At 43.2% G+C, this 12555-nt stretch overlaps 2 protein-coding genes across 7 annotated transcripts; one reads left to right on the top strand and one right to left on the bottom strand.

The window, feature by feature from the left end:
- The first annotated feature begins 287 nt into the window (after positions 1-287).
- Positions 288-3563, top strand: cdca3 (cell division cycle associated 3). Of its 4 annotated transcripts, XM_028981146.1 has the most exons (6): positions 288-407; positions 699-849; positions 966-1059; positions 1159-1947; positions 2064-2143; positions 3328-3563. In XM_028981146.1, exons 2-6 carry the CDS (start codon positions 712-714, stop codon positions 3421-3423), a joined length of 1197 nt encoding a protein of 398 aa, XP_028836979.1. In that variant the 5' UTR covers positions 288-407; positions 699-711; the 3' UTR covers positions 3424-3563. The 4 variants fall into 4 exon arrangements, with proteins under 4 accessions (XP_028836979.1, XP_028836980.1, XP_028836977.1 ...); XM_028981147.1 differs by lacking the exon at positions 3328-3563 and having other exon boundaries at positions 1264-1947; positions 2064-3019; XM_028981144.1 differs by lacking the exon at positions 3328-3563 and having other exon boundaries at positions 2064-3019.
- A 58-nt stretch (positions 3564-3621) lies between these two features.
- On the bottom strand, positions 3622-11079 carry gnb3a (guanine nucleotide binding protein (G protein), beta polypeptide 3a). 3 transcript variants are annotated; one of them, XM_028981153.1, is made up of 10 exons: positions 9886-11079; positions 8430-8647; positions 7438-7575; positions 7025-7170; positions 6554-6617; positions 6158-6320; positions 5882-5948; positions 5566-5767; positions 4782-4998; positions 3622-4671 (listed from the first exon to the last, which is right to left on the bottom strand). In XM_028981153.1, the coding sequence occupies exons 3-10, from the start codon at positions 7492-7494 to the stop codon at positions 4565-4567; spliced, it is 1023 nt and encodes a 340-aa protein (XP_028836986.1). In that variant the 5' UTR covers positions 7495-7575; positions 8430-8647; positions 9886-11079; the 3' UTR covers positions 3622-4564. The 3 variants fall into 3 exon arrangements, with proteins under 3 accessions (XP_028836986.1, XP_028836984.1, XP_028836985.1); XM_028981151.1 differs by lacking the exon at positions 8430-8647 and having other exon boundaries at positions 9886-11078; XM_028981152.1 differs by lacking the exons at positions 8430-8647; positions 9886-11079 and having other exon boundaries at positions 7438-8412.
- Positions 11080-12555: the final 1476 nt, after the last annotated feature.

Genomic DNA, 12555 nt, shown 5'->3' with positions numbered 1-12555 from the left:
GTGTGTGTATATATATACATATTTTTGCAACCGGCTTCTAAAGGCAACGGTCGCTCTCAATTTTTTTATCAAACAACTTGCTATCGCACAACTTCTGGCCACCTGCCCAAACTCAAACTCATACCTCCTGACGTTTTTATTCTTTCCCGGTAGAAGATTGTGGTTTAAACGGCGTGGTCCCGCCCACAAAAGACGCTCAACCAATCCGAACCGGGAAGGCGGGGGCTTCAACTCTCTCTCTGATTGGCTGGTTTGAAAGTAGCCAGAAACGTGTTCCATTCGATTTAAATGTTCCTGCGCGATTGGGGACACGCAGTGGATTCAGCTTGTTGTTCCACAGGAATACAACTACACACGGAAAACACAACCATCACAGCGCGTCCGAGAGGCATTTAAGCGACTTTTCTGTAAGTAAGCCAGCTTGCTTTGTAACGCATGTTTTGTTTGTTTAAGGTTTTGTCTTTATCTGTTAGCCACTGTATATATTCTGAATATATTGAGAATTTGACTTTCATGTCGTTTTCTTCACACAACTTTGTCGGCTGGTGAAAGGTAAAAAAAAAAAAAAACATAAGAAAATGTATTGGTCTGGCAACATGCAAGACGATAGATAATTTATTGATCGCAAAGGGAAATTTTGGAAATGCGTCACCGTGGAACCTGCACGAAGCCCCTGTCGAAAACCCCTGTCCATGCAGGTGAGGCGAGAACATGGGTTCCAGCGAGAGTAAAATTGCTCCAGTTTCAACACCCAAAGGCGTCCCGCCGGAGAGCGTCAGACCTGGGCGTGTGGCCCAGCTGGCAGACCCGCGCTCTCCCACCACTGGCATCGAACGCACACCCATACAGGTACTTGTCCACGAAGAGCCTGCTGGCTTTCTCCTCTGATCTTCTCTGATCTTCTTCTAAACGTGTTCACAAATTCTCATCATTCTTGTCTGCATAATTGGACTTTTGTTTTCTAGGCCTCCAGAGGTTCAGGAGAGGGAGTAACAAGCACCGACCCTCGCTCGCCCACTCATGGAATCACTCGCACCCCGATGAAGGACATTGTGAGAGGTGGGACAGATGCTGGATTGTGTGTGGTGTTTTAAAAAAGAAATTAAAATTATGTTGCATAAGTGATATTTGGGGGGGGGGGGGGGGTTCTCTTTGCAGTCACCATGAACTCATTCGCCCGGCGCTTGGGTGTGCTCTTCCTTGGTGAAAACGGCACGGATTCTGATGCTCCCCTTCCCCGCGTTACATTTTCGAACTGTCCAGAACCGTCCCTGGAGGAGCTGGGCCCCGCCCACACCCAAGCCCAGGAGAGTCCGTGTTGCCCAAGTGAGGGATCCATGGCCGCCAGCAGCCCATTTATGCTGATAAGTGAGGTGGAGTTGGAGACGCGAGCACAAATTGTATTGGAGGAGGCAGTCGATCTGCTGACCACTGACAACCCACCCTTTAAGAAGGATCTCAGTCTCAGTCTTCTCACATGTCACGATGGAGTCCATCCGTCTGTAGTGTCCGAGGACGAGGACAACAGTCTGTCTGAGGCATCGTGCAGCCAAGAACATTTGGACCATTCATATGCTCATCCGTCTCTTTCCTCTCTCCCACCAACCATGGTGGCTCCAGAGCAATCTGAAGTTCATGCCGACACCGCTTCTTTGACACCGCTGCAAGCCGACAGTCCCCAACAGGATCCCGCTGTCTCCCTTCCCTCAACCACACTCTCTGCACCCACAAGCTTGGCCCACACTGGCCTATGTTGCCCCTCGTTTGACCCCCGAAGCCCCAGTCAGTTGGTGTTTAAACCACAGTGGTTGGCTAAGGGGTTCGGGGTGACTGAGGCGAAGGCCAGAGGACTGCATGTGAGGAGCAAAGGGGCGTGTTCACCACTCACAAGTCGAAAACTCTGTGAAAATGAAAACAAGGGGGCGCTTGTCAAGACTAAACAGAGAGGTATGTTAACAATAACCCGTTTATGAGATGGACATGAAAAATGCTCCACACACATCACTGTGACTTCAGAATATGTTCCCTTCCTCATTTTATTTGGTGAACTCTGTTAAAACTAGGTAAGGTTCCCGTTGGTGAGGGACGTTCTCCTCTGAAGATGCTTAAGGAGACTAATTCACCCAGGGACCATTCCTCCCAGGTAACAAGGATTCTGTGCATTCATGCAGTGTTCCTCTACAAGCCTACGTGGAGCACGTTTAAGGCAGAATCTGTGTTAACAGTCCTTAATCTTAATGGTGATCTAGTCAGTCTTCAGAGCAAACGTGTTGTACCAAGTTTTGGCATCTCGCATACACTGTTCTACCAATAAAACCGCACACTCCATTTAGTGAAAGTGAAGCGATTTGTCGTTTTGAAACACTGCAGCACAGCACACGGTGACACAAAAAAAATGTCCTCTGCATTTCACCCATCACCCTTGGTGAGCAGCGGGCAGCTATGAAAGGCGCCTGGGGAGGGCACGGTACGTTGCTCAAGAGGGAAATCTGTGGCACCTTGGCGGTTCCTCACCCTGTAGGCCACCACTGATTTACACTTGATCACAGCATGACATGAAAGATTCTTGGTGATGTTAAGGTATGGACTGGCCTGGTGGCCATAAAATTATATCTCGGGATTCATGGAACATCCTTTCACAGTTAGATCCTGATGCATCCTGGAATTGTTGTATACCTGTATCAGAGATACATTTTTTTTTTAAATAAATTAAAAAGTGGGCCTGACCAACTGAAACAACATCAGGTCATAACTCTGCATCCACAGGTTCTTACAGTAGGGACCGTGCATGATGGGCACATTGCTTCATGTTTCTCCCTTCTTATCCTGATTCCCCCTTTACTCTGGTACAGGGCAAGAATCAGACCACATGACCTGGCTCTGTAGCTCCAGAGACCAGTCTTGGTGCTACCTTGCAAACTGAAGGTCTCCTCCATTAGCCTTGTGACCACACAGCTGTTTACTTCTACTTTGAATTTTACAGTTTAGCCATTCATTTTCTACTTTTTGATATGTAAGTATTTATTCTGATCATGGTAGTTCAAGGGTGTTCTTTCCTTATCCAATGTAGAGCAGTTCTTATTATTAAATTATATATAGTGATATATTTTTAAAAATCAATTTATTTTTTATTATCTGATGCAGGGCAATCATTTGATCTTTCCACAGTCATGGGACTTCTTCTGACGGGGTTATTTCAGAAATTCTAAAGTTTCCACTGCATCAGATGAAATAAAAGACTGAAATCTTAATCACTGCAGTAGTTAACCGCTCGGAGGCTCTTGTCTGTCTGCTCAGTTAATTTGTTTCGATCTCATTTGTCTTCAGGTCAAGCTGAAGGTCTCCACCTCAGACAGGCAGAGGATTGGGCAGGTGGACCGGAGAGCCCTTGTCCTCTCCATAAACAAAGAAAACCAGAGATAAAGTGCTGGCCTGAATGCCAGAAAAACGATGTAAATAATCAAACTGCATTTTTCAATATGGTTGTGTGTTTTTTCTTTTTTAAATGTCTCTGGCCATGTTGTCTGATATATTTGTCTGTAAATTAAAGCATGTGATTTTGATTGGTTGTCTTGGGCGTTCTGATTCTTACGCGCACGAAGAAAGCAGGCGGAACAGGAGTCTGAAACAGACGTTATTTTTATTTAGAAAGTTGATAAGAAAGATCTCAGTTTGTATATGACGTGTGAATTTTGTTGCAGGTGTCTCAAAGGCATTTTCTTCAGGCAAGTGTGAGTGGGGAAACATTACATCCATTCCAAAGCCATAAAATGTTTTGCCATTGAAATCACCAAATTACAAGTATTGCTGTTTATTCTGTTTACAAAGACGCATCACGTTGTCTTGTCCTTTAAAGGAAAAACTCGGCAGGAAGCCTCCCTTGTATAATCTGAAAGCAGGTCACCTCATTTCCTTATTGTTGCTGGCCATTGAACCATAGGATCAGCCCATCTGTCAGTCGGAGGTTTTGGTTGCCAAACTTAGTTTTGGTGGTGCTTAAGTCTAGAGGTTCATGACATATTACACAAAACTAGCACACTAAATAATAATAAAAAAAAAACAAGAATCAAGGGAACTTTGCAAATTAAAGCATGAAACACGTAACATCAACTTGGAATCTGAACATCACTGTACTGTATATAAAATTTTTTTTTTTTTTACCTATTGTAAACATGGGTTGACAATCTAGTCTTGCACTAATTCTTTTGGCAACTTCTGAGAAGACGTTTATTCGGTAAGCATAGAGAATGTATACCAACTAATGTGAATATCCCACGTGATTAATGACCTTTTAAAAAATCTTTTTGAATGATGCCTCCCCACTTTAGCCAGAAAAGAGGGAAATGAGACCTTGGGTTCTCACAGTCCCTCTTCCAAACCTTTCTTAGGCCTTGGCACAAAACGCGCTCATTGTGGAAAAAGCCTGGTTCTTCAAAGCTCCTTGACTAGCTATATAGCCTCTTCCTGCTGTTCTTGCTGTGATACGTTCACATAATATTAATAATAGCTCTATCTATCTCCCCCTATGTTACATTGTTTCATATATTGCTTTTGGGAAGAGGGTTCAGTTCCATATCTTCAGGAAGCTATCCCAGGATCCAGTGCAGCAGGCCATTCCATCAGTACTCACTCCAATGCAGCTCACTCTATTGTCATGGCCAGCCAAGACTCCTACAAAAAAAAAAAGACAGGCTTCCTTCAGATTCTTGGAGGAGGGATGGTTTGGCAAAACTGCTCGCACCCTCGCTCGTCCTGTTGTTTCATGAGGTTCACTCACTCACCCACTCTCTCAGCTTTCAGCGAATCCCAGATGTTAACGTTAAAGTCATCGTATCCTGCCAGTATGAGCCTGCCTGACAGGGAAGGTGCGATAGAGGTCACGCCGCACATGATGCTGGAGTCCTGGTAGGTGATGAGCTCCTGGTCGGACCTCAGGTCAAACAGCTTACAGGTGGCATCATCAGAGCCGGTGATTACCGCATTGCCGTTCGGGAAGAACTATGAAATAGAACAAAAGTATTAATCACAAGCAAACATATTACATTTACATTTCATGACCATTTACATTGGCATATTCTCACTGAAGGCATCAAAACTATGAATGAACACATGTGGAGTTATGTACTTAACAAAAAGTGGAGACCTGACCTCCACAGTCACCAGACCTGAACCCAATCCAGATGGTTTGGGGTGAGCTGGACCAACAAGTGCTAAACACCTCTGGGAACTCCTTCAAGACTGTTGGAAAAGCATTTCAGGTGACGACCTCTTGAAGCTCATCGAGAGAATGCCAAGAGTGTGCAAAGCAGTAATCAGAGCAAAGAAACTAGAATATAAAACATGTTTTCAGATATTTCACCTTTTTTTGTTAAGTACATAACTACACATGTGTTCATTCATAGTTTGATGCCTTCAGTGAAAATCTACCAACGTAAACGGTCATGAAAGCACATTGAATGAGAAGGTCCTTTTCATCTACGTGTTAACGTAGATGCACTGGCATTAAAAGCTGTGTGGGGCTGCTGGACACCCCCACACAGCTAGAACAACTAGGAGAGGTCTCACCGCAATAGCGTTGACATCACTCTCATGCCCACTGAACGTGTGTGTGCAGTTGCTGTCCCGGATGTCCCACAGCTTGGCTGTGAAGTCACACGCTCCTGATACGAAGGTCTTGAAGTCCCCAGGCACAGCCAGAGACATGCAGTCACCCAGGTGACCTGCAAAGGTTGTCTTCTGAGTGCCTGTCTCGATGTCCCACAAAAGACTAGGAAACAGTGGTAAGTTGTGTGAAGTGAGAAGCACATTCCTCTACTAACGTTCTGATTTATGAAGTGTATGAAAATGTGTAATATTGTAAAAGACGGTAGGAACTCTTTACCAGGTGCAGTCGCCAGAGCTTGTGATGATCTCACTGTCACTCAGGAAACGACAGCAGGACAGGTAACCTAGGCAACAGACGAGACAGAGCTGTCATTTTAGAATACAAAATACATAAATGTAGAAAGGAGGGTAAAAGAAGTGCATTCATTATTTCCTTTGCTTTCAGACGGTATCTGAAAAAGGTGAATGCTTTTCATGGCCACTACATCACTAAAGGTTTACATCACTAAACCACTGCTATCAAGCACACAGACTTGTGTTGTTTTTTTTTTACCTGTGTGAGCTGCCAGCTCACGCATAACCTTGACGTTGCCGTCTTTGCCTTTCAGGTTATAGATGGAGCACATGTTATCCAGACCGCCACACGCCACCATGTTCCCTGACGGTGCATATGCGCATGTCATCACCCACGAGGACTTCAGTGGGATGGCATTCACCTGTAAAAGACAGCACACAGTGACACCACGAAATGTGTCCTCTGCTCCTTTTAACCATCACCCTTGGTGAGCAGTGGGCAGCCATGGCCACCACGGCCCATAGTAACAGAGAAACAGACAGTCCAGCCATGTTGCTCATCTGCAGTGTGATCACGAGCATCCAAGGAACCACAAGAACCATACAGAAAAAAACCACTGGGCCGCACAATATAAAATGCCCGCTCAGTCAGTACCTTGTTGGTGGTTAAGGTGTCCCAGACAATAAGTTTGCCATCCTGCGAGGCACTCACACACAGCCTGTAAAAGAGATAAGACGCATTAAACAGATTAATAAAGCTTGGGACGTTTTGCTTTTTGTACATATGCTTGAGAAAATAAGCCAATGATGCAAACTGTTTTAAGGGTAAGACACCAGCAAGCACTCATCCTGTTATTCAAGCCCAAGTACCATGATTACCGACCCCAATCAACTATCAAACTAAGCTTCTTTAGACAGATCTAATCTTCCTTAATGCTGCAGAGAAAATGAGATCACAGGTCCTTTACACGTCTGGGAAAGCGGCGACGCATATGCAACGCTTTAGGACAATTAGCACAGATGGGACACGGGCTGGATTTCTGTCGAATGTTGCGTCGTGTTGCGTAGAAGGCTGACTGGCCTTCAGAGGTCCAAGCAAGAGACATGCTGTTCCGCAGCCACTTACTTGGCGTCAGTAGCCCAGTGCATGGCATAGATCTTGGCTAAGTGTCCCCTCAGAGTCTTCCTGGTCTTCAGCTGGACGCGCCCCACCACAGCTGTGCTGGAAACCGTGTCCGGCAGGGTGGCGTCTGCAACAGCTTTACGGGCTGCCTGTCGAGGGGTCAAGTGTGAGGTTCAGGGTCAGTTTTTAAAATGACAATTAGTACAACATACCAATGTAAACGTGCATCAAGGTGATTGTGAACAGTCATTGAAAATGAGAATCAGTTGACCAAAAAAAAAGTTATTCTGTGTGATGACATTTGTCTTGTAATTAATTTTTATTTGGAATGTGGAAATCAGCCAGCTTTGCATGCTGTGGTGTCTGCATGAGGTGTGTGGTCGAGCTTTGTGCTGACGGCAGGTAACAACACGAACAGTGATCTGGTCTTTCAGACTCTCTGCCTCCTTTCGCAGCTGCTCCATTTCGCCCATAGCAACGGTTGTCAGGCACTGTCACCAGCTATTACAGACTGGACCGGAGATCAGGTATCAACCGAGAATTATGGGTAAATTCTAAAAGAGAACAGAGACATAGTTTTAATGCTGTTCATTCTTTGGTCCTGTTTATAGTCACAGTCATTAAAATACATTGTTCTTGCGGCGTTTTATTCCATTTCTGCTGAAACATTCTTCGACCTCTTCCCCACATTTTTTTCATGCATTAATTTGCAATTCAAAAAACCCTCAACTGCTTTGCAAATATTCACAAACAAGGAGGCACGCACGTGTGTACGTAGCTACATCCAAGGTTTCACGTATTCGTACGGACAGACAAAAATAAGCACAGGTACATCAAGCTAAAAGCCCTCTTTTTGAAGGTTCGTTGAACAATTACAGGGTTTTTAACTGGGATTAAAGTATGAGAGATTCTCCCCTATCCCATCAGCAATGTGCCAATAATTTGCACGGAATGCTGTTAACCACTAAAGTACAAAACACGGAGTAATTTAATATTGGAATGGCACTTGAATGATGGTGCTGGTCAATGCAACCCAGAGAAATCATTCACATAGTCACTTGAGCAGCAATATTACCATGAAATACGAAAAATATGAAAACAGCTTATGTCTGCTGGAGCAAATCAAGATATTGTTGTAACTTTACACAGCAAAGAGCACAAGCCATCGCATTAGGCTTTTACACATTGTGTAATTATCGTCTGTGTCCTTTTAAAGACATTACATAATGAAAATATTTTAACGATTAAACCTAGAAATTAAAGCTATGGGCAAATATTTAGCGGATACGCGGAAGACACCAATTTGTCACGTTAGAAGTAAAAGTAAATAATTACACCAGACTATTGAACCTCCCGCACTTGCTCAGCAAATCTGTTAACATTCAATGTCTGTTTTATATGGTCTTACCTCATAGGAAAAAGGTCGAAAATTCACTTTAGACCCACGTGTAGATATTTTGTGTTGTGTTGATCGTTCCCTCAATCTGTGTACGCGCCTCTGTCGAATTCTCATGTCAGAATGTTTTACATACGATTTGTTTGTGGGGAAGAGGAGGGAGGTCATGGCAGAAGGGAGTGACTGTGACACTGATTCTTTTCCCTTCTGAAGAATGAAACCCGGCCGTTCTTTTAAAAGAATTAAAAAGAAAAAAAAAAGGAAGAATGAAATACTTGTCCCCTCCAATGAGCATGCGTTTTCCAACCTATCAAATATGACCGTACAGCACTGCACCGGCTGAAAGACGCCGTTCGGCCCTTTTCGCTCGCACGCTGAAAAGGCTGACTTGCAGATGGCGGCGTCAGGCCCTGTCAGGTGCACGGCACATTGTTCTGTCACCGGCCCGGGCACCGGAGCTATTTGAGTGATTACATGAGTGAAATGAGTAATGAGGCGCAGGAGCTGAACGGAGTGGGGCGGAGTTGGGGGGTGGGGTGGGGTGGGGTGGAGGGGTGCTTGGGACGCAGGAGGGCAAGAGAGAGAGAGAATGAGTCTAAATCCTTGTGGCTGAGATTTTAAGGGAAGCTGTTTGAATCAAATCTGCTCTCATCCGATTACTGACTGCTCTTTGCATCTGGGATAAGAGTAGCAGTGAACAGGGGAGGGGAGGATGGAGAGAAACACAGGTAGATAGAGGAAGGAAGCGGGATGCACTGGTTTTTGTTTGCATGGCCATGTAAAACCATTACATTTTACTTAATCAAAATGTAATTTGTGCTTGTATCTAACTTAAATGTACAATTACAGGTACAAACTTACAATAAAAACTTATACATCCCAGAATTATCCCAAATATTATCTAATAACTTGTCAAAATGCATTTTTTAAAGATAGGCGACATATGTGAACAATTCAGCTATCAGAAATTACTAATAATTTGCTAAAATGTCAAATGGCTTATATTAATGCCAATATCAATACCAATCTTTAAAATAGTTATATTGCTCACTGCAAATACATGCAGATTTCAAACAATACTTGTCCTATTTACTACTAGTTCTAGTTTTATTACTACTTTATTAGTTTTAGTACTACTACTTCCACTATTTACTTCTTACCTAGTTATACAGTAGATAATGATAAATATCACTGTAAAATTACACCCCTATATCATTTTATTTCTTATTCATTTGTTGTGCATGTACTTTATAAATATGTGCTTTCACACATCATTATTTTAAATACTAATCATATGTACATTGTATGTATATAAGTATTGTTATAATAAGTGCTGCATTTGAATTCTGGTTTTAGTATTAATTCATTAAAATACATGGAACTGATAGAACAATGAGTAAGGACATTTATGACACATTTCAGGATTACACAGAACAATACACAGAAGTAAGAACAGAACGTCACTCACCAGTCTCGGTCTGCTTGTTGGTCTCTATTTGAAAAAGTTTAGCTTGATTTCCCCCACTCTATCTGCAGGTTTATTCCTGCCTTTCCCCAGATTCCTCTCGCTCATTCACTTTTTCTGTAATGCAAAACTGTCAGAAATTCCTTTCTCTCCCTCCGTTGCTTCTGTGAGGGACAGATGAGGATTGGAGGGGATGAAGGGAGATAAGGGATGAGGGATAAATCCAGCGATGGACAGAGTGAGAGAGGGAGGGAGGATAGAGTGTCTATGTGAGAGGTAGAGAGAAAGAGAATACACACCAAATGGAGCATGGAAGCGGGTCAAGGGGTCAAACGACACCAAACACAAAACTGTGTTAGACAAAGAGTTAAAATCATACTTTTGGGGTCTTCCACATTTTACAGACCACTGTGCCAGCGGCTTCTTAAATCATGGATGAGTGAACTTGACTTCCACAACACAGAAGCCCAATGTTCTTCCAGATTTTCATCAAGAGAGGGACACCAGTGACATGGAAAAAAAGAGTGTTCTGAGGACATTTCTATGTATGGCGCGGTTAATGGTGGACCCACTGTGCTTTGTAAACGTTGGAGAAATCTAATATTAGCACATCCAGAGAGAGACAGAATGGAACAGTAGAGGGACCAGACAAGGTGACACTGTGGGTGACTTTACCCTGAATACAAAGAATCCCTGGGGTTGCCAGTAATTTACAGTTCCATGTTCAGTTTTTCTGTCTATCGGTTTTTTATTCCCCCTATAATGCCAGAAAAACACCAGAATAAGCATCCAGCAGACTGATAAAAAAGGCAATGCTCAAAAAAACACAGCTCTTGTCTTTTTTCATGTTTACTGACACAACAGAAATTATAGTCTATTATTATCATTTTCAGACCTCATGGTCAATGGAAAACTACTTGTTTTGGAACCTGAAAATAACTTTTCCCCTCCGTCATTACAACAGTTTGATGGTTTGTATGCACTTCTCACACGTTCCGGTGGCCCAGAAGCTCTGCTGCTGGATCAACCTGCCCCACCAACAGCAAGATGACCAAACGTCTCCTCACAGATAAGGCTGATTTATGATTTATGTATATATACAGTACAGGCCAAAAGTTTGGACACACCAGGTCACCGGACCTGAACCCAATCGAGATGGTTTGGGGTGAGCTGGACCGCAGAGTGAAGGCAAAGGGGCCAACAAGTGCTAAACAAGTGCTAAACGGGTGGTGGTGGCCTAGCGGTTAAGGAAGTGGCCCCATAATCATAAGGTTGCTGGTTCGAATCCCGATCCGCCAAGGTGCCACTGAGCAAAGTGGCGTCTCCACATACTGCTCCCCAGGTGCCTGTCATGGCTGCCCACTGCTCACTCAGGGTGATGGGTTAAATGCAGAGGACAAATTTCAATGTGTGCACCGTGTGCTGTGCTGCTGTGTATCACAAGTGACAATCACTTCACTTTCTTCTAAACACCTCTGGGAACTCCTTCAAGACTGTTGGAAAACCATTTCAGGTGACGACCTCTTGAAGCTCATCAAGAGAATGCCAAGAGTGTGCAAAGCAGGAATCAGAGCAAAGAAACTAGAATATAAAACATGTTTTCAGTTATTTCACTTTCTTTTTAAGTACATAACTACACATGTGTTCATTCATAGTTTTGATGCCTTCAGTGAGAATCTACCAATGTAAATAAAGAAAACACATTGAATGAGAAGGTGTGTCCAAACTTTTGGCCTGTACTGTATGTTCCCCTCTTCCCCTTGAAGAGGGACCCGAGACCAAGTTATAATGGATCTGACTCATTAAGAGCTCCCATCCTTACAACATCTCTTTAGCAGGGACAAGCATGAAATATCCAGTCATAATCATAGGATTCAGAAAAGGTGGGATGACCCACAACATGTGAGAATGAGGATTTGCCCTTTGGATGAAAGCACAGTAGAACATTACCAAGCGTTTGCATGTTTCTGGGCAGCATGTTTCTGTTTCACGTTCCAGTGCTGTTATTGTGGGTTTCCTCTCATGAACTGAATGGACTTACAACTTACAACAATTGGTGACATTAAATTGGCAACAAAATTGTGTACGTTCACCTCATGTCACTGTCTGGGGTTATTCTGGTGACTCCAACTACCCACTTATAATACTCCACTTATATGTGTATAGAGAAAATGGATGTATGCATGGCTGGATGGATGGATGAGTATTAGACCTTTGGAGTATGATATCAGATAAAACAAATCCTTTCGCATACCATAAGCCTCTGCAGTCTGAGCATCAATTTTCATGAGGCACTGTGATATAAATTGCATTTATGGAAAGTTATATTGAGGAAGACCTCAATATACCTTGTTTAAACTACCGTTTAACTGTGGGGAGAACTACAGTATAAAATTACTGAATTTTAGTGAAAATTTTTAGGCTATGAAAAAAGCAGAAACAGTGCTGGATTCAGAGAAAGCAACACCACAAAAGGCATATTATTTACTTGAATAATTCCAAATAAAAAAAAAAAAAAACAGACACAAAAAACCACAAACGCAGTGTTGGGCTGAGATTGCATCAGCGAATTACCCAAAGCAGTGAGAGTAAAAACATTTAAAAACAGAAATACGAAGCGAAAGAGGCATGGCCAGAAAGAAAATGGCCCAAAGCATCTTATGTCACGCCATG

Source organism: Denticeps clupeoides, chromosome 5 (genome assembly GCF_900700375.1).
Source record: "Denticeps clupeoides chromosome 5, fDenClu1.1, whole genome shotgun sequence".
NCBI lineage: Eukaryota > Metazoa > Chordata > Actinopteri > Clupeiformes > Denticipitidae > Denticeps > Denticeps clupeoides.
This window is presented reverse-complemented; position numbering and strand designations above follow the sequence as displayed.

What these genes read in the sequence shown, in the direction of transcription:
- gnb3a (XM_028981153.1), bottom strand. Translation starts at nt 7,494, where the DNA reads ATGGGCGAAATGGAGCAGCTGCGAAAGGAGGCAGAGAGTCTGAAAGAC. An exon ending in AGCTCTGGCGACTGCACCTG is followed by an intron (nt 5,768 to 5,881) that starts GTAAAGAGTTCC and finishes ACTGTTTCCTAG; the next exon opens with TCTTTTGTGGGACATCGAGA. An exon ending in GCTGAAAGCTGAGAGAGTGG is followed by an intron (nt 4,672 to 4,781) that starts GTGAGTGAGTGA and finishes TTTTTTTTGTAG; the next exon opens with GAGTCTTGGCTGGCCATGAC.
- cdca3 (XM_028981144.1), top strand. Translation starts at nt 712, where the DNA reads ATGGGTTCCAGCGAGAGTAAAATTGCTCCAGTTTCAACACCCAAAGGC. An exon ending in TCGAACGCACACCCATACAG is followed by an intron (nt 850 to 965) that starts GTACTTGTCCAC and finishes TTTGTTTTCTAG; the next exon opens with GCCTCCAGAGGTTCAGGAGA. An exon ending in GATGAAGGACATTGTGAGAG is followed by an intron (nt 1,060 to 1,158) that starts GTGGGACAGATG and finishes TTCTCTTTGCAG; the next exon opens with TCACCATGAACTCATTCGCC.